The sequence below is a fragment of the Bombina bombina genome, chromosome 4 (genome assembly GCF_027579735.1).
Source record: "Bombina bombina isolate aBomBom1 chromosome 4, aBomBom1.pri, whole genome shotgun sequence".
Taxonomy (NCBI): Eukaryota; Metazoa; Chordata; class Amphibia; order Anura; family Bombinatoridae; genus Bombina; species Bombina bombina.
Genome location: NC_069502.1, coordinates 406,658,165 through 406,679,321, shown reverse-complemented (window position 1 = coordinate 406,679,321; position 21,157 = coordinate 406,658,165). Strand labels below are relative to the sequence as shown.

Sequence of the window (21,157 nt, the reverse complement as noted above, 5' to 3'; positions counted from 1 at the left end):
GGAATCATCTTGGGCAATATCATATCTATGGCATTATTATCCCTACTTTGTTTGGACATTATGACACAAATATATCACATATATTTAAATGGAGAGACACATTGGCTTTCATACATATAGAACATCGTTATCTGATGGTTCAGACATGTTAAACAGGCTTAAACTTGTCAACAAAGCACAAAAAACGTTTTACAATAAAACCGTTACTGTCCCTTTAAATTTCAAACTGAACACACTTTATTACTGAATATGTGAAAAAGTATGAAGGAATTGTTCAAATTTCACCAAAATTTCACCACAGTAACTTAAAGCCTTAAAAGTATTGCACACCAAATTTGAAAGCTTTAACCCTTAAAATAACGGACCCGGAGCCGTTTTTACATTTAACCCCTATACAGTCCCAGGTATCTGCTTTGCTGAGACCCAACCAAGCCCAGAGGGGAATACGATACCAAATGATGCCTTCTATAAGCTTTTTCAGTGGTTCTTAGCTCCTCACACATGCATCTGCATGCCATGCTTTCCAAAAACAACTGCGCATTAGAGGCGCGAAAATGAGGCTCTGTCTATGACTAGAAAAGGCCCCCAGTGAAAAAGGTGTCCAATACAGTGCCTGCCGTTTTTATTAAAACAATCCCCAAGATTTAACAACTATTAAAAGTAATAATCTGCCAAATATACTTAGTAAAGTAATCGTTTTAGCCCAGAAAAATGTCTACCAGTTTTTTAAGCCCTAATGAAGCCCTTTATTCTTTTACTTAAACTAAGAAAATGGCTTACCGGTTCCCATAGGGAAAATGACAGCTTCCAGCATTACCGAGTCTTGTTAGAAATGTGTCATACCTCAAGCAGCAAAAGTCTGCTCACTGTTTCCCCCAACTGAAGTTAATTCCTCTCAAAAGTCCTGTGTGGAAACAGCCATCGATTTTAGTAACGGTTGCTAAAATCATTTTCCTCTTACAAACAGAAATCTTCATCTCTTTCCTGTTTCAGAGTAAATAGTACATACCAGCACTATTTTAAAATAACAAACTCTTGATTGAAGAATAAAAACTACATTTAAACACCAAAAAACTCTAAGCCATCTCCGTGGAGATGTTGCCTGTACAACGGCAAAGAGAATGACTGGGGAAGGCGGAGCCTAGGAGGGATCATGTGACCAGCTTTGCTGGGCTCTTTGCCATTTCCTGTTGGGGAAGAGAATATCCCACAAGTAAGGATGACGCCGTGGACCGGACACACCTATGTTGGAGAAATAACTGTCTAAAATAAAGGGCTGGGCTGTAGACTCACCATATCCGGAAAGAAATTTATCAGGTAAGCATACATTTTGTTTTCTTTCCTAAGATATGGTGAGTCTACAGCATCCTCAATTACTGTTGGGAACCAATACCCAAGGTAGAGGACACAGAGGACTAGGGAGGGACAAGACAGGTAGACCTAAACAGAAGGCACAACCGCTTGAAGAACCTTTCTCCCAAAAGAAGCCTCAGCCGAGGCAAAAGTATAACATTTTGAAAAAGTATGTAAGGAAGACCAAGTTGCAGCCTTGCAAATCTGTTGCACAGAAGCTTCATTTTTGAAAGCCCAAGAAGAGGAGACAGCCCTCGTAGAATGAGCTGTAATTCTCTCAGGAGGCTGCTGTCCAGCAGTCTCATAAGCCAACCGAATAATGCTTCTCAACCAGAGAGAAAGAAGTAGCAGTAGCTTTCTGACCTTTACGTTTCCCAGAGAAACAAACAAACAAGGCAGAAGACTTGCGAAAATCCTTAGTCGTCTGCAAATAGAATTTAAGAGCACACACAATATCCAAGTTGTGCAACAAACGTTCCTTATGAGAAGGATTAGGACATAAGCAGGAAATTGTTATTTCTTCTCTAATATATTTCTATCCTAAACAACCTTAGGAAGGAAACCAAACTTAGTACGGAGAACTGCCTTATCAGCATGAAAGATAAGATGAGGCAAATCACACTGCAAAGTTGAGAGTTCCGAGCAGAAGAGATAGCAATAAGAAACAAAACCTTCCAAGATAACAACTTAATATCTATGGAATGCATTGGCTCAAAACGGAGCCTGCTGCAAAACTTTAAGAACAAGATTAAGGCTCCAAGGAGGAGCAACAGGTTTAAACGCAGGCCTCCCAAGGGACCGCCAGAGCATCTATCAGAACGGCCTGAGGATCCCTTGACCTTGAATCGTACCTTGGAAGCTTATTATTCTGCCAAGATGCCATCAGATCCAGCAAACCCTATCTGAGGGTTAAGCTGGAGAATACCTTCGGATGGAGTTCCCACTCCCCAGGATGAAAAGTCTGTCTGCTCGGGAAATTGGCTTCCCAGTTGTCCACTCCTGGAATTTGGATGGCAGATAGACAGCAATTGTGAGCTTCCACCCACTGAACAATCTGAGCCACCTCCTTCATGGCTAAGGAACTCCGAGTTCCTCCCTGGTGGTTGATGTAAGGCATTGAGGCCAAGTTGTCTGACTGGAACCTGATAAACCGGGATAAGGACAGCTGAGGCCAAGCCATGAAAGCATTGCAAATCGTTCTCAACTCCAAGATATGTATGGGGAGAGCAGACTCCTCCCGAGTCCAAAGTCCCTGCGCCTTTAACGAGTCCCAGACTGCTCCCCAACCCAACAGGCTGGCATCCGTGGTCACAATCACCCAGGAAGGTCTCCGAAAAATGTTCCCTGGGAAAGCCACCACGGGAGAGTTTCTTGTTGACTGATCTAGATCTATCCTCTGAGACAGATCTGCATGGTCTCTGTTAGATGGTCTGAGCATGCATAACTGCAGAGCTCTCAAATGGAATCGAACAAAGGGAATGATGTCCATGGAAGCAACCATCAGACCAATTACCTCCATACATTGAGCCACTGAAGGTTAAACAGTAGAGAGTGGAAAGAATTTTGGCTTTTCTGATCTCTGTCAGAAATATTTTCATCAATAGGGAATCTATTATGGTCCCTAAGAAAACCACCCTTGTAGCATGAACAAGGGAACTCTTTTCCAGATTCACCTTCCATCCGTGGGCATGTAGAAAAGACAACAAGGATCTCTGTATGAGATTTTGCTTGTTGAAAAGATGGGGCCTGAACCAGAATGTCATCCAGATAGGACGCCACTACAATTCCCTGAGACAGAATCCCTGCCAAAAGAGCCACCAGAACCTTTGAGAAAATTCTGGGAGCTGTGGCAAGGCCAAATGGAAGAAACACAAACTGAAAGTGTGTGTCCAGAAAGGCAAATCTCAAAAATTTGTGATGATCCCTGTGAAGGGGAATATGAAGGTACGCATCCTTCAGGTCTATGGTCATCATGCACTGACCCTCTTTCACTAAAGGAAGAATGGAACAGATAGAGTACCATCCTTCAAGATGGAGACTAAGAAACCTGTTTAGACACTTCAGGTCTAGAATAGGTTGGAAAGTTCCCTCTTTTTTGGGAACCACAATCAGATTGGAATAGAAAACTAGACCCTGTTCCTATACTGGGAGTGCAACTATCACTCCCAGGGAGTAAAGATGATGTACACTTTTCAAGAATGCCTCTCTTTTTATCTGGTCTGCAGATAATCTAGAGAGATGGATACTGCCCCTGAGAGGAAAAGTTTTGAATTCCAACTTGTAACCCTGAGATACTATGTCCACGGCCCAGGGATCTGGGACATCCCGTACCCATGCTTGGGAAAATTGAGAAAGTCTGCCCCCCACTTGGTCCGCTCCCAGACCTGGGGCAAAGTCTTCATGCTGATTTAGAGTCCTCTGCGGGTTTCTTTGAATGCTTCCCCTTGTTCCAAGACTGATTGGGTTCCCAAGGAGGCTTGGACTGTTCCTGCTTGGAAGAGGAAGGGGAAGGCTTGCCTCTGAAGTTACAAAGAAACGAAAATTACTCTAACGTCCTTTAGGCCTATTCTCATCTTGCGGCAGAAAAGACCCTTTATCACCCATGATATCAGAAATAATTTCTGCTATACCAAGTCCGAACAAGGTCTTACCCATGTAAGGAATCGCTAAAAGTTTGGACTTGGATGAAACATCCGCTGACCAAGATTTCAGCCATAATGCTCTGCGCTCTAATACAGCAAACCCAGATATTTTGTCTCCCAACTTAATAACCTGCAATGAAGTGTCAGTAATAAAGGAATTGGCTAATTTAATAGCCTTAATCCTGTCTTGGATCTCCTCCAAGGGAATCTCTACCTGAAGAGACTCAGACAATGCGTTGAACCAATAGGCTGCTAAACTTGTCACAGTGGCAATACACACTGCAGGTTGCTATTGGAGACCTTGATGAACATGCATCTTTTTCAAATAAGCCTCCAATTTTGTGTCCATTGGATCCTTAAAAGAGCAGCTATCCTCAATAGGAATGGTAGTTCTCTTAGCCAGAGTAGAAATCGCCCATTCAACTTTGGGCACCGTTTGCCATGACTCCTTAATGGAGTCAGCCACAAGAAACATCCTTTTAAAGACAGGAGACGGGGAAAAAGGAATCCCAGGTCTCTCCCATTCCTGTGCAATAATTTCCATAGCACGGCCTGGGAACATCAAAGTATTTATTAAGTTTACTAGATTTCCTAGGGTTGACAAAGACAGAGGTATCGGGGTCGTTCAGGGTAGCCAAAACCTCCTTTAACAAAACAGAGGTGTTCAAGTTTAAATCTGAAGGATACCACTTCAGCATCAGATGAAGGAATTACACTGTCAGAATCTGAGATTTCACCCTCAGAGGCTACCGACGTATCATCCTCCTCAGACTTATAAGAAAGAACAACCTGGTTAGCCAGAACTGGATCAGATACCTTACTATCTGAATCTCTAAATTTCCTCTTGCTTCTTCCCTGTAGCACGGGAATGGCAGCTAATGCCACAGATACTGCAGAAGATACCTGGGCAGCAATTTCTGCTTGTAAATAGACTCCTCCAGGAGACTGCATGTGACGCTGTTAAGGCTTGGGACGTTTGAGGAGAAAGCTGTGGCATTGCTTGAACAGCATCAACCTCAGAGAATGGTGGCTCAGAAGCAAAAAGTTTATCTTTATGTAAGAGAGTCCTCTCAATGCACAAGGAAGAAAAAAGCAAGGGAGGTTCAACTTGGTTATCAAGGAAAAGCTTGCACTGAACTAAAGGAGCAAGTTCCTGGTCCATAATTGTAATAAAAATATTTTAATGCCAAAAAAAATGTAAACCTGCATTGTCCCTTTAAGCTCCCAAAAGGACAATCTGTGTCATCACCAATAACCCAATAAGGTACCGGCCAGCTAAAAATTTTAATTAGAGTGGGTAATAAACAATAGAGAGAAGTAATGAGACCATAGCCAATCCAAGACCTCTACACCTCAGCGTATAGATGAAGCACCTACCTGCCCCCTCTTGCACAACGGAGCAGCAACTAAGATGCCACAATAGATGTGTCTGCTGAATCGCAACCGCTCCAGTATCCTCTGAACAGGAAATCACGTGATCGGCTTAGAAACTGCGCGTTCCTAGCCAAAAAAAAAAAACACGCCTCTCAATGAGATCTGCCTCCCAGTACCAAGAACGTTTCTCTTTTTAGTGACTGGAGCAGAACAAGGCAGCCAAAAGCGAGAAAAAAAGTCCTGTCAGGACAGTCTGTCCCTCACATTGAACGTCTATAAAAAGTGCACAAACACTATATAATTAACCACAAAAGAAAAAAATAAACCCTTCCAAGGATTTTATTTCCCTCTCTATTGTCACAGCCCAAATGCCTGCACACTGCCTTAAAAACTCCTGAACTCAGGATTGAAGTCCCAATATATGTGCAGCTTAAATTTAACTCTTCAGTGGCAGTGACTCTTCCCAGAAGATAAAAAAATGGCACTTACCTGCACCTCTAGCTGTCCGGCAGAAGGTCAGCTCACCCGGTATGAAAGGAAGCCACTACTCATAGGGACCTGGGGAAAAAAAAGAAAGAACAGGGTAAACCGGGGGGGTGGCCCTCACTGCGTTTTCCTAACTGCTTGAAAGCCACCACTGCCCTACTGAAGAGGCTAACATGGAGTACAGCTAGACCTAATCTTGAGAGGAAAGATCAGAGTAAACCTACTCTGGCTTTCAAAATAATAAAATCTTGATTAAAGTGAAATAAATCCAAACTTCTTCAGACACCAAAACTTCACCTCCTCCTTGCACCGAAGGCAAAGAGAATGACTGGGGTTTGTGGGAAGGGTAGTGATATTCCCAACAGTAATTGAGGACGCCGTGAACTCACCATATCTTAGGAAAGAAAACTGCTCATTTTCATTCCTGTAGAGACCACAGTCCTTTTGTGGGGCTGTGACAAAAAGTTATGGTATGGTTCATGCACAAATGAAGTTAAAAAAAGTAATAAAAAAGGTAAATCCTTTTAATATGATTAATAATACATACCGTAATAATTTCTATTAAAAGGGACACAACCCACATTTTTTCTTTTGTGATTCAGATAGAGCATGAAATTTTAAGCAACTTTCTACTTTACTCCTATTATCAAATTTTCTTCATTCTCTTGCTATCTTTATTTGAAAAGCAAGAATGGAAGCTTAGAAGCCGGGCCCATTTTTGGTGAACAACCTGGGTTGTTCTTGCTGATTGGTGGATAAATTCACCCACCAATAAACAAGTGCTGTCCAGGGTCTGAACCAAAAATTGTCCAGCTCCTTAGCTTAGATGCCTTCTTAATAGGAGTAAATTAGAAAGTTGCTTAAAGGGACACTAAAGTAAAAAAAAAAAAACCTTCATTCGCTATATTCAAATGTAACAATTATATATGTAAAGCGCTTACTGTGTCAGATTATTACAGTTTGAGATATTCTTGTGTAAACTTTTAATGTTTTCCAAACCCACCGCTGGCACTTTATTTATCATCTACGAATTAGCTACGATACCCTGAGTTATCAAAATGTCGGCATTTCTCCCTAATGCGCATGCGCAATGTCTCTTCCCTAATGCACATGAGCAATGTTATGCAATCGTAATCAGATATGTCACTCTCCATCAATACAGGAGACGATCTGAATAGATTTCACAAAGAACAATAGATTTTACAAAGCAGTGCTGCACTGGGAGAATATCTATTGAAATGACTAGCATTAAATCGCTTTTAATTGTACATATACTATATACCTTTGTATGGGTAAGTGAGGTCTAAAAGGTACATTCTGCGCATGCGCAAGTTACTGGAACGCAGAGCTCATGCGTACTGTGACGAAATGTGCTTCTGACGATATGCGTAAAAATAGATTGTGAATGGAAATTCGTTTGGGTAGTTAACGGCCCATAATAGGGCATTTGGCTTCAATGGATGTCAGTATGGCAATAAAAAATATAATTTTATTACATTTACAGACTTCGTTTTCGTGGATAAGTAGGTAAGTGCAGAAATATTAACTTTAGTGATACGAGTGTGATTATCTAATAGCGCTTAAAAAAACATAATTTATGCTTACCTGATAAATTTATTTCGCTTGTAGTGTATCCAGTCCACGGATCATCCATTACTTGTGGGATACCAATACCAAAGCTAAAGTACACGGATGATGGGAGGGACAAGGCAGGAACTTAAACGGAAGGAACCACTGCCTCTAGAACCTCTCTCCCAAAAACAGCCTCCGAAGAAGCAAAAGTGTCAAATTTGTAAAATTTTGAAAAGGTGTGAAGCGAAGACCAAGTCGCAGCCTTGCAAATCTGTTCAACAGAGGCCTCATTTTTAAAGGCCCAGGTGGAAGCCACAGCTCTAGTAGAATGAGCTGTAATCCTTTCAGGGGGCTGCTGTCCAGCAGTCTCATAGGCTAAGCGTATTATGCTCCGAAGCCAAAAGGAGAGAGAGGTTGTCAAAGCTTTTTGACCTCTCCTCTGTCCAAAGTAAACGACAAACAGGGCAGATGTTTGACGAAAATCTTTAGTAGCCTGTAAGTAAAACTTCAAGGCACGGACTACGTCCAGATTATGCAAAAGACGTTCCTTCTTTGAAGAAGGATTAGGATACAATGATGGAACAACAATCTCTTGATTGATATTCCTGTTAGAAACCACCTTAGGTAAAAACCCAGGTTTGGTACGCAGAACTACCTTGTCTGAATGAAAAATCAGATAAGGAGAATCACAATGTAAGGCAGATAACTCAGAGACTCTTCGAGCCGAGGAAATAGCCATCAAAAACAGAACTTTCCAAGATAAAAGTTTAATATCAATGGAATGAAGGGGTTCAAACGGAACTCCCTGAAGAACTTTAAGAACCAAGTTTAAGCTCCACGGGGGAGCAACAGTTTTAAACACAGGCTTAATCCTAACCAAAGCCTGACAAAATGCCTGGACGTCTGGAACTTCTGCCAAACGCTTGTGCAAAAGAATAGACAGAGCAGAGATCTGTCCTTTTAAAGAACTAGCTGATAAGCCTTTATCCAAACCCTCTTGGAGAAAGGACAATATCCTAGGAATCCTAACCTTACTCCATGAGTAACTCTTGGATTCACACCAATAAAGATATTTACGCCATATCTTATGGTAGATTTTCCTGGTGACAGGCTTCCGAGCCTGTATTAAGGTATCAATGACTGACTCGGAGAAGCCACGCCTTGATAGAATCAAGCGTTCAATCTCCATGCAGTCAGTCTCAGAGAAATTAGATTTGGATGATTGAAAGGACCTTGTATTAGAAGGTCCTGCCTCAGAGGCAGAGTCCATGGTGGAAGAGATGACATGTCTACTAGGTCTGCATATCAGGTCCTGCGTGGCCACGCAGGCGCTATCAGAATCACCGATGCTCTCTCCTGTTTGATTTTGGCAATCAGTCGAGGGAGCAGAGTAAACGGTGGAAACACATAGGCCAGGTTGAAGAACCAAGGAGCTGCTAGAGCATCGATCAGCGTTGCTCCCGGGTCCCTGGACCTGGATCCGTAACAAGGAAGCTTGGCGTTCTAGCGAGACGCCATGAGATCCAGTTCTGGTTTGCCCCAACGATGGACCAGTTGAGCAAACACCTCCGGATGGAGTTCCCACTCCCCCGGATGAAAAGTCTGACGACTTAGAAAATCCGCCTCCCAGTTCTCTACGCCTGGGATGTGGATTGCTGACAGGTGGCAAGAGTGAGACTCTGCCCAGCGAATTATCTTTGAGACTTCTAACATCGCTAGGGAACTCCTGGTTCCCCCTTGATGGTTGATGTAAGCCACATTCGTGATGTTGTCCGACTGAAATCTGATGAACCTCAGTGTTGCTAACTGAGGCCAAGCTAGAAGAGCATTGAATATTGCTCTTAACTCCAGAATATTTATTGGGAGGAGTTTCTCCTCCTGAGTCCATGATCCCTGAGCCTTCAGGGAGTTCCAGACTGCGCCCCAACCTAGAAGGCTGGCATCTGTTGTTACAATCGTCCAATCTGGCCTGCGAAAGGTCATACCCTTGGACAGATGGACCCGAGAAAGCCACCAGAGAAGAGAATCTCTGGTCTCTTGATCCAGATTTAGTAGAGGGGACAAATCTGAGTAATCCCCATTCCACTGACTTAGCATGCATAATTGCAGCGGTCTGAGATGCAGGCGCGCAAATGGCACTATGTCCATTGCCGTTACCATTAAGCCGATTACTTCCATGCACTGAGCCACTGACGGGCGTGGAATGGAATGAAGAACACGGCAAGCATTTAGAAGTTTTGATAACCTGGACTCTGTCAGGTAAATTTTCATCTCTACAGAATCTATAAGAGTCCCTAGGAAGGAGACTCTTGTGAGTGGTGATAGAGAACTCTTTTCCACGTTCACTTTCCACCCATGCGACCTCAGAAATGCCAGAACTATCTCTGTATGAGACTTGGCAATTTGAAAGCTTGACGCCTGTATCAGGATGTCGTCTAGATACGGAGCCACCGCTATGCCTCGCGGTCTTAGAACCGCCAGAAGTGAGCCCAGAACCTTTGTAAAAATTCTCGGGGCAGTGGCCAACCCGAAGGGAAGAACTACAAATTGGTAATGCCTGTCTAGAAAGGCAAACCTTAGGAACCGATAATGATCTTTGTGAATCGGTATGTGAAGGTAGGCATCCTTTAAGTCCACTGTGGTCATGTACTGACCCTCTTGGATCATGGGTAGGATGGTCCGAATAGTTTCCATTTTGAATGATGGAACTCTGAGGAATTTGTTTAAGATCTTTAGATCCAAGATTGGTCTGAAGGTTCCCTCTTTCTTGGGAACCACAAACAGATTTGAATAAAATCCCTGTCCTTGTTCCGTCCGCGGAACTGGATGGATCCCTCCCATTACTAGGAGGTCTTGCACACAGCTTAGGAATGCCTCTTTCTTTATCTGGTTTGCTGATAACCTTGAAAGATGAAATCTCCCTTGTGGAGGAGAAGCTTTGAAGTCCAGAAGATATCCCTGAGATATGATCTCCAACGCCCAGGGATCCTGAACATCTCTTGCCCACGCTTGGGCGAAGAGAGAAAGTCTGCCCCAGACTAGATCCGTTTCCGGATAGGGGGCCGTTCCTTCATGCTGTCTTGGGGGCAGCAGCAGGCTTTCTGGCCTGCTTGCCCTTGTTCCAGGACTGGTTAGGTTTCCAGGCCTGTCTGGAATGAGCAACAGTTCCCTCTTGTTTTGAAGCGGAGGAAGTTGATGCTGCTCCTGCCTTGAAATTTCGAAAGGCACGAAATTAGACTGTTTGGCCTTTGATTTGGCCTTGTCCTGAGGAAGGGTATGACCCTTGCCTCCAGTAATGTCAGCAATAATTTCCTTCAAGCCAGGCCCGAATAAGGTCTGCCCCTTGAAAGGAATGTTGAGTAATTTAGACTTTGAAGTCACGTCAGCTGACCAGGATTTAAGCCATAGCGCCCTACGTGCCTGGATGGCGAATCCGGAATTCTTAGCCGTTAGTTTAGTCAAATGAACAATGGCATCAGAAACAAATGAGTTAGCTAGCTTAAGCGTTCTAAGCTTGTCAATAATTTCATTCAATGGAGCTGTCTGGATGGCCTCTTCCAGGGCCTCAAACCAGAATGCCGCCGCAGCAGTGACAGGCGCAATGCATGCAAGGGGCTGTAAAATAAAACCTTGTTGAATAAACATTTTCTTAAGGTAACCCTCCAATTTTTTATCCATTGGATCTGAAAAAGCACAACTGTCCTACACCGGGATAGTGGTACGCTTTGCTAAAGTAGAAACTGCTCCCTCCACCTTAGGGACCGTCTGCCATAAGTCCCGTGTAGTGGCGTCTATTGGAAACATTTTTCTAAATATAGGAGGTGGGGAAAAGGGCACACCGGGTCTATCCCACTCCTTGCTAATAATTTCTGTAAGCCTTTTAGGTATAGGAAAAACGTCAGTACACACCGGCACCGCATAGTATCTATCCAGCCTACACAATTTCTCTGGAATTGCAACTGTGTTACAGTCATTCAGAGCAGCTAATACCTCCCCAAGCAATACACGGAGGTTCTCAAGCTTAAATTTAAAATTAGAAATCTCTGAATCAGGTTTCCCCGAGTCAGAGATGTCACCCACAGACTGAAGCTCTCCGTCCTCATGTTCTGCATACTGTGACGCAGTATCAGACATGGCTCTAACAGCATTTGCGCGCTCTGTATCTCTCCTAACCACAGAGCTATCGCGCTTGCCTCTTAATTCAGGCAATCTATACCTCTGACAGGGTATTATTCATGATTGCAGCCATGTCCTGCAAGGTAATCGCTATGGGCGTCCCTGATGTAATTGGCGCCATATTAGCGTGCGTCCCCTGAGCGGGAGGCGAAGGGTCTGACACGTGGGGAGAGTTAGTCGGCATAACTTCCCCCTCGACAGAACCCTCTGGTGATAATTCTTTTATACATAAAGACTGATCTTTACTGTTTAAGGTGAAATCAATACATTTAGTACACATTCTCCTATGGGGCTCCACCATGGCTTTCAAACATAATGAAAAAGTAGGTTCCTCTGTGTCAGACATGTTTAAACAGACTAGCAATGAGACTAGCAAGCTTGGAAAACACTTTAAAACAAGTTTACAAGCAATATAAAAAACGTTACTGCGCCTTTAAGAAACACAAATTTTCCCAAATTTTGAAATAACAGTGAAAAAATGCAGTTACACTAACGAAATTTTTACAGTGTATGTAATAAGTTAGCAGAGCATTGCACCCACTTGCAAATGGATGATTAACCCCTTAATACCAAAAACGGAATAACAAATGACAAAAACGTTTTTTAAACAGTCACAACAACTGCCACAGCTCTACTGTGGCTTTTTACCTCCCTCAATACGACTTTTGAAGCCTTTTGAGCCCTTCAGAGAAGTCCTGGAACATACAGGAAGAAGCTGGATGTCTGTGTCTGAAATTATTGCTGCGCAAAAAAGCGCTAAAATAGGCCCCTCGCACTCATATTACAACAGTGGAAAGCGTCCAGGAAATGTTTCTAGGCAAAATTCAAGCCAGCCATGTGGAAAAAACTAGGCCCCAATAAGTTTTATCACCAAACATATATGAAAAACGATTAAACATGCCAGCAAACGTTTTAAAATACACTTTTATAAGAGTACGTATCTCTATTAATAAGCCTGATAATAGTCGCTATCACTGCATTTAAGGCTTTACTTACATTACTTCGGTATCAGCAGCGTTTTCTAGCAAATTCCATCCCTAGAAAAATATTTTAACCGCACATACCTTATTGCAGGAAAACCTGCACGCTATTCCCCCTCTGAAGTTACCTCACTCCTCAGAATATGTGAGAACAGCAAAGGATCTTAGTTACTTCTGCTAAGATCATAGAAAACGCAGGCAGATTCTTCTTCCAAATACTGCCTGAGATAAACAGTACACTCCGGTACCATTTAAAAATAACAAACTTTTGATTGAAGAAATAAACTAAGTATAAAACACCACAGTCCTCTTATGACCTCCATCTTAGTTGAGAGTTGCAAGAGAATGACTGGATATGGCAGTGAGGGGAGGAGCTATATAGCAGCTCTGCTGTGGGTGATCCTCTTGCAACTTCCTGTTGGGAAGGAGAATATCCCACAAGTAATGGATGATCCGTGGACTGGATACACTTAACAAGAGAAACAAAAGTTTTGGAATCCTTTAATTATAACCCACTCAGTACGTTTTATTACAACAGTGAAACATGTTTAAGATTTCTTTGCATTATGAAACATTTGTATAACAAATTTAAAGAATTTCATTTCCCTTTAGAACTAAGATACTGCAAGAGGAACAGTATTTTGTATTATTTGCAACAATGTTTGCCCTACATAGATATGTAGATAAAAATAGATCATGTAGAAGTGCTTAGTAAAAGCCTTAGTCATGCTAATGTTAGCAGTATAAAAGACAAGGTTTTTACCTTATCAAGCTTCACTTCAAGTTCTGACACATCCCCTTCAACATCTTCTAAAGCTGCCCTATAAAAGGAAATAGATTACATTTTCATTTATTTAGTAGATCAATCTGGAAGGCAAATCACAAAAATATCAGAAAACAGTCAGTTATCCACTGAACAAAAAGTCCTGAGTAAATAGATTAGGAGCACACATGTTAAGAGTTAAATTACTATACAGTCTTGAATAATGATATAGGAATTTTCATGGATGCTAATTTCTAGAACAGCTTTGCATACAATTTATCACAACATCATATGCCCCATGGAAGCTTATGTATATAAAAGCATGACAATGCATGAATAGATCAGGATCACGCAGATCTACATAATGTTTTATAAACCACACAGCAGAAAAGGGCTTCCACAAACTGCTTTGCAAAATTGAGAGAACCCCAAAACTGGTCCCAGTCAACCAATAAATGTCATGTCTCAGTCAAAGATAAATTTACATACATTCTCCACGCAAATTCTTGCCAACACCCAAAACATTTTTAACCAATACTATGTAAAAAAAAGTCTCAACTTTTTCTAAAAAGTCAGTAGTGAAAATTTTACAAATTTCATTTTTCAAGAACTCTTTTTTCAAATATTAAACAGATTGAGTCTTGGCCAGGTCTGTGTTCACATAACACAGGAAAGCTAATGGATTGGTTTCTATGGTACAACCTAAGAATAGTTCCATAGAATTGATCACCTGGGTCCATCCAATAAGATCTAACTCACATTCCCACCAGATATGACCAAGGGAGCTCTCTCCCCCGCAACCTCTACAACAGCCTCAAGGAACAGAAGGATAAACTGTAGACTTGTTGGTGTGAGGTACATCTCATTAGTAATTTAAAATTGGTTTCTAGTTCAGAAGATGAAATTCAAGATTTCTTTGCTGGAAAGAAAAAGGAAAAGAAAGGAAAAGGAAACGATGCATTCTATGAAATGCTTATAAATCATGTATAGGAGCTCTTATGATCCTTTAAAATGGGACATAACACATTTTCAATGCATAGTATTGAGGTTATTCCCCGCCTCCCTCTAGTCATGGGTGCCGCTAAGTTGAAATGTATCTTTCACTACATTCCAGTGCTGATGTGTTTGCACATGTGCGTTAACTCTACTTCAGATATCTTCAGTGTAACCTAGGTACCATAATGGCAGCACCCATGATTAGAGGGAGGTGCATGAAGCATATTTAGTTTTTACTGTCCCTTTAAGGTGTGACAAAGCTATAAATAGTATACAAGGAATCAGTGAGAAACTGATTAAGGGGTACAAATATAGTACTCTTGAACGTTTGAGAAAGTATGAGAAAAGTGTAAGGCCCTTTGATACAGCCACCACAGCGAAACGCGTCAGTGGCATTCCCCCTTTCCCTTCTTGTTGTTTTTAAAAAATATTGGTGTACTACTACATAGGATAACAAATGACTAGTTAAACTTTAGAATTTTAAACCGCTTCGGCGGTTAGACTTAGATATAGTTACGCTACGTTACTGAATAAGTCTAGCTGACAGAAATTGTTCTGTTTAATATATTTATTACGATATTAATACAGCGGTCAGGCTTATCCTAACTTTGTGGGTAGACAACTATAACAGCCATAACGTAGAGTTATTCGGAAGCCTTTCAACTCATAATTGATTGAGCACAAGCTCATTTAAGGTTTAACAGTCAGTTCTGATGGTTACAATTATGGTTCAGCATTCAATGTAAATATCTTTTGGTAATAATAAGGTATCCAATTTGGGCTTTTCCCAAATTATTTACTAGAATATATATGATCCAATAATTAGCCAGACCTTACTGATGTTCTATCTCTAATAACAGGTATTAATAAGGTAACTGGTCAGGCCTTTCCTGACCTCCGGATGGTAAAAATCACTCTTTACCCAAACTATTCTTTCTGTAACAACCGGTACTAACAAGGTAACTAGTCAGGCTTTTCCTGACTAGTTATAGGATATAGAATTATCGAACTAAACATTATTTAGTCATCCAAGGTATTAACAAGGTAAACTAGTCAGGCTTTTCCTGACTATAGGACTGTTATAGAAATATTCAACTATTGACATAACGTATTAAAAAGGTAACTAGTCAGGCTTTTCCTGACTAATAGATGGTCACACAATCATCTAACTATTTATTATCTAGCCACACAAGTGGGAAATATATTATCTAACCTTAACCACCTTTATTACACGTATATCAAATACACTCTCCATATCCAAGGATTATATCCAGATTACTCCATTTATCTACATGGAGTGATAGTATATATATATATTTTTACCTTCCATTGAGTGTTAAACATTTACCATATCATTTTCTGTTTATACATCCACGTTGAAAGGTCCTAACATTTTGGCAGACAAATAGCACCACCCACTGAGGGAATCGTAGCTAGTCATTTCCATATAAAACTCAATACGAAACCTTACCAGGTCGTATTGTTTAGCCATTTATTTTATGGCGATATGGTAGTAGACCAATGTGTATTTTAATATGTATGTTTACCCCGATTTTAACATGATCTAATAAAAGTTATTTTTTAATACACACTTTTCTCATACTTTCTCAAACGTTCAAGAGTGCTATATTTGTACCCCTTAATCAGTTTCTCACAGATTCCTTGTATAGTATTAGATTGGTACAAGCACATACCCCTACCAAGATAGAGATTATTTATAATCAATTTATTAAGACTTTTGAATTTCATATTTAATGAATGACAGGGGAACGTTCCAAATATTTCTAAGTTCTGAGTAGTGCCATTGTTTCCTCTCCTATTAAAAGCTATAAATAGAACATGTGAGCATCACTCTGTGAGATATAAAAGAATATAAAGTAGGTACAGGATGAGACAGTAAAGAGCCAGAGACAGCCCTACAAAACAACTGCTGCTACTTTGTTATTTTTCAGTATGGATCCACATAACATACACAATGGGAAACACTAAAGCAGAAAGTTTTTGAACAACTCTTACAGTACACAGGCTTTATCCTAACTTTATCCTATGAACAAATCTATTAGAATATTATTTTAAATTAGTTTTAAGAACTCCCCAATATACTACAAAATAGCATATTGTCCAACCAATGTCTAATATAGCATTTCAGGCTTATGTATCTACACTATTAACACAGTACAAAATGTCAAACTTGGAGGAGAACAAGGGTTTTACCATCTGTAATTTAAAAAGGAATGCATTTTTGTGGTTTAAAGATCTTTAAATAGCATGTTGCTCAGTTCTGTGTTAAAGGAACATTGATCTGAACATTAGCACTAAAAGATCACAGGCATTATTGTTACAAGTTATTAAAACGGTTTCAGTTAAAATGTTTAAATTCATATATTAATAATTATTAATAATTAAGCTGCGTTCTGAGCTTTTGAGGCTTTGAGGAGCTGTTCACAACAAGAGATTATGTAACCACACATTTAAGAAGCAGAAACAGCTTATTTAGTCTCTCCGCCACCTCAGAGATGTCACTTATTCAGGGTTACTGACATGCCCTGCTCTTGAGCAATTGGTTACGCAAGAGCAGAGGGTAGCATTGCACAAGAGAGCTCTTTGCAAAAGTACATTTTGACACACAATGCATTGCAATTGTAGGCCAGCAGGTTCTGTACTTGAGAATGTGTCCACCTGCAATACAGGGAGTGCAGAATTATTAGGCAAGTTGTATTTTTGAGGATTAATTTTATTATTGAACAACAACCATGTTCTGAAATCTTTAGTGGCCTCTAAATAGTAGCACGGACTACGTCCAAATTGTGTAACAAACGTTCCTTCTTTGAAACTGGATTCGGGCACAAAGAAGGTACAACTATCTCCTGGTTAATATTCTTGTTGGAAACAACTTTCATAAGAAAACCAGGCTTAGTACGCAAAACCACATTATCTGCATGGAACACCAGATAGGGCGGAGAACACTGCAGAGCAGATAACTCAGAAACTCTTCTAGCAGAAGAAATTGCAACCAAAAACAAAACTTTCCAAGATAATAACTTAATATCTACGGAATGTAAGGGTTCAAACGGAACCCCTTGAAGAACTGAAAGAACTAGATTAAGACTCCAGGGAGGAGTCAAAGGTCTGTAAACAGGCTTGATTCTAACCAGAGCCTGAACAAACACTTGAACGTCTGGCACAGCTGCCAGCCTTTTGTGAAGTAAAACAGATAACGCAGAAATCTGTCCCTTCAGAGAACTTGCAGATAATCCCTTCTCCAAACCCTCTTGTAGAAAGGATAAAATCCTAGGAATTTTTATCTTGTTCCATGGGAATCCTTTAGATTCACACCAATAGATATATTTTTTCCATATCTTATGGTAAATTTTTCTAGTTACAGGCTTTCTAGCCTGAATCAGAGTATCTATTACAGAATCTGAAAACCCACGCTTTGATAAAATCAAGCGTTCAATCTCCAAGCAGTTAGTTGGAGAGAAACCAGATTCGGATGTTCGAATGGACCTTGAACAAGAAGTTCCTGTCTCAAAGGTAGCTTCCATGGTGGAGCCGATGACATATTCACCAGGTCTGCATACCAAGTCCTGCGTGGCCACGCAGGAGCTATCAAGATCACCGAAGCCCTCTCCTGGTTGATCCTGGCTACCAGCCTGGGAATGAGAGGAAACGGTGGGAAAACATAAGCTAGGTTGAAGGTCCAAGGTGCTACTAGTGCATCTACTAGAGTCGCCTTGGGATCCCTGGATCTGGACCCGTAACAAGGAACCTTGAAGTTCTGACGAGACGCCATCAGATCCATGTCTGGAATGCCCCATAATTGAGTTATTTGGGCAAAGATTTCCGGGTGGAGTTCCCACTCCCCCGGATGGAATGTCTGACGACTCAGAAAATCCGCTTCCCAATTTTCCACCCCTGGGATGTGGATTGCAGACAAGTGGCAGGAGTGATCCTCCGCCCATTGAATTATCTTGGTCACTTCCTCCATCGCCAGGGAACTCCTTGTTCCCCCCTGATGGTTGATATATGCAACTGTCGTCATGTTGTCTGATTGAAACCTTATGAATTTGGCCTTTGCTAGATGAGGCCAAGCTTTGAGAGCATTGAATATCGCTCTTAGTTCCAGAATGTTTATCGGGAGAAGAGATTCTTCCCGAGACCATAGACCCTGAGCTTTCAGGGGTTCCCAGACCGCGCCCCAGCCCACCAGACTGGCGTCGGTCGTGACAATGACCCACTCTGGTCTGCGGAAGCTCATTCCCTGTGACAGATTGTCCGGGGTCAGCCACCAACGGAGTGAATCTCTGGTCCTTTGATCTACTTGAATCGTCGGAGCAAGTCTGTATAATCCCCATTCCACTGTCTGAGCATGCACAGGTGTAATGGTCTTAGATGAATTCGTGCAAAAGGAACTATGTCCATTGCTGCAACCATCAATCCTATTACTTCCATGCACTGCGCTATGGAAGGACGAAGAACAGAATGAAGAACTTGACAAGAGCTTAGAAGTTTTGATTTTCTGACCTCTGTCAGAAAAATTCTAATTTCTAAGGAGTCTATTATTGTTCCCAAGAAGGGAACTCTTGTTGACGGGGAAAGAGAGCTTTTTTCTATGTTTACTTTCCATCCGTGAGATCTGAGAAAGGCTAGGACGATGTCCGTATGAGCCTTTGCTTTTGACAGAGACGACGCTTGAATCAGGATGTCGTCCAAGTACGGTACTACTGCAATGCCCCTTGGTCTTAGAACCGCTAGAAGGGACCCTAGTACCTTTGTGAAAATTCTCGGAGCAGTGGCTAATCCGAAAGGAAGTGCCACAAACTGGTAATGCTTGTCCAGAAAAGCGAACCTTAGGAACTGATGATGTTCCTTGTGGATAGGAATATGGAGGTACGCATCCTTTAAATCCACCGTGGTCATAAATTGACCTTCCTGGATGGTAGGAAGGATCGTTCGAATGGTTTCCATTTTGAATGATGGAACCCTGAGAAATTTGTTTAGGATCTTGAGATCTAGAATTGGTCTGAACGTTCCCTCTTTTTTGGGAACTATGAACAGGTTGGAGTAAAACCCCATCCCTTGTTCTCTTATTGGAACTGGATGAATTACTTCCATCCTTAACAGGTCTTCTACACAATGTAAGAATGCCTGTCTTTTTATTTGGTTTGAAGATAATTGAGACCTGTGGAACCTTCCCCTTGGGGGTAGTTCCTTGAATTCCAGGAGATAACCTTGAGAAACTATTTCTAGTGCCCAAGGATCCTGAACATCTCTTGCCCAGGCCTGAGCAAAGAGAGAAAGTCTGCCCCCCACCAGATCCGGTCCCGGATCGGGGGCCATCCCTTCATGCTGTTTTGGTAGCAGTGGCAGGCTTCTTGGCCTGCTTACCCTTGTTCCAGCCTTGCATCGGTCTCCAGGCTGGTTTGGGTTGAGAAGTATTACCCTCTTGCTTAGAGGATGTAGAAGTAGAGGCTGGTCCGTTTCTGCGAAAGGGACGAAAATTAGGCTTATTTCTAGCCTTAAAAGACCTATCCTGAGGAAGGGCGTGGCCCTTTCCTCCGGTGATGTCTGAAATAATCTCTTTCAAATCAGGACCAAACAGTGTTTTGCCCTTGAAAGGGATGTTAAGCAATTTTGTCTTGGAAGACACATCTGCTGACCAAGACTTTAGCCAGAGCGCTCTGAGCGCCACGATAGCAAACCCTGAATTTTTCGCCGCTAATCTCGCTAATTGCAAAGCGGCATCTAGAATAAAAGAGTTAGCCAATTTAAGTGCATGAACTCTGTCCATAATCTCCTCATACGAAGATTCCTTATCGAGCGACTTTTCTAGTTCTTCGAACCAGAAACACGCTGCCGTAGTGACAGGAACAATGCATGAAATTGGTTGAAGAAGGTAACCTTGCTGAACAAACATTCTTTTAAGCAAACCCTCTAATTTTTTATCCATAGGATCTTTAAAAGCACAACTATCTTCTATGGGAATAGTAGTGCGTTTGTTTAGAGTAGAGACCGCCCCCTCGACCTTAGGGACCGTCTGTCATAAGTCCTTTCTGGGGTCGACTATAGGAAATAATTTCTTAAATATAGGGGGAGGCACAAAAGGTATGCCGGGCCTTTCCCATTCCTTGTTTACTATGTCCGCCACCCGCTTGGGTATAGGAAAAACATTGGGGGGCACCGGAACCTCTAGGAACTTGTCCATCTTACATAATTTCTCTGGAATGACCAAATTGTCACAATCATCCAGAGTAGATAATACCTCCTTAAGCAGTGCGCGGAGATGTTCTAATTTAAATTTAAATGTTACAACATCAGGTTCAGCTTGTTGAGAAATTTTCCCTGAATCTGAAATTTCTCCCTCAGACAAAACCTCCCTCCTGGCCCCTTCAGATTGGTGTGAGGGTATGTCAGAAGCGTTATCATCAGCGTCCTCTTGCTCTTCAGTGTTTAAAACAGAGCAATCGCGCTTTCTTTGATAAGTAGGCATTTTAGATAAAATATTTTTAATAGAATTATCCATAACAGCCGTTAATTGTTGCATAGTAATAAGTATTGACGCACTAGATGTACTAGGGGCCTCTTGTGTGGGCAAAACTGGTGTAGACACAGAAGGGGGTGATGCAGTACCATGCTTACTCCCCTCATCTGAAGAATCATCTTGGGCACTATTATTATCTGTGGCATCATTGTCCCTACTTTGTTTGGACACCATGTCACAATTATCACATATATTTAAATGGGGAGACACATTGGCTTTCATACATATAGAACATCGTTTATCTGATGGTTCAGACATGTTAAACAGGCTTAAA

The 21,157-nt window shown here is 41.6% G+C and overlaps 1 protein-coding gene across 2 annotated transcripts in view; it reads right to left on the bottom strand.

Annotated features, from left to right (window-relative positions):
* ACAP2 (ArfGAP with coiled-coil, ankyrin repeat and PH domains 2) overlaps positions 1-21,157 on the bottom strand; it is a 379,535-nt gene that overhangs the window by 311,419 nt on the left and 46,959 nt on the right. For both annotated transcript variants that reach the window (XM_053710199.1, XM_053710201.1), the window contains exon 2: positions 13,347-13,404. In XM_053710199.1, the coding sequence (XP_053566174.1) occupies positions 13,347-13,404 (58 nt within the window). The remainder of the gene's footprint in view (positions 1-13,346; positions 13,405-21,157) is intronic.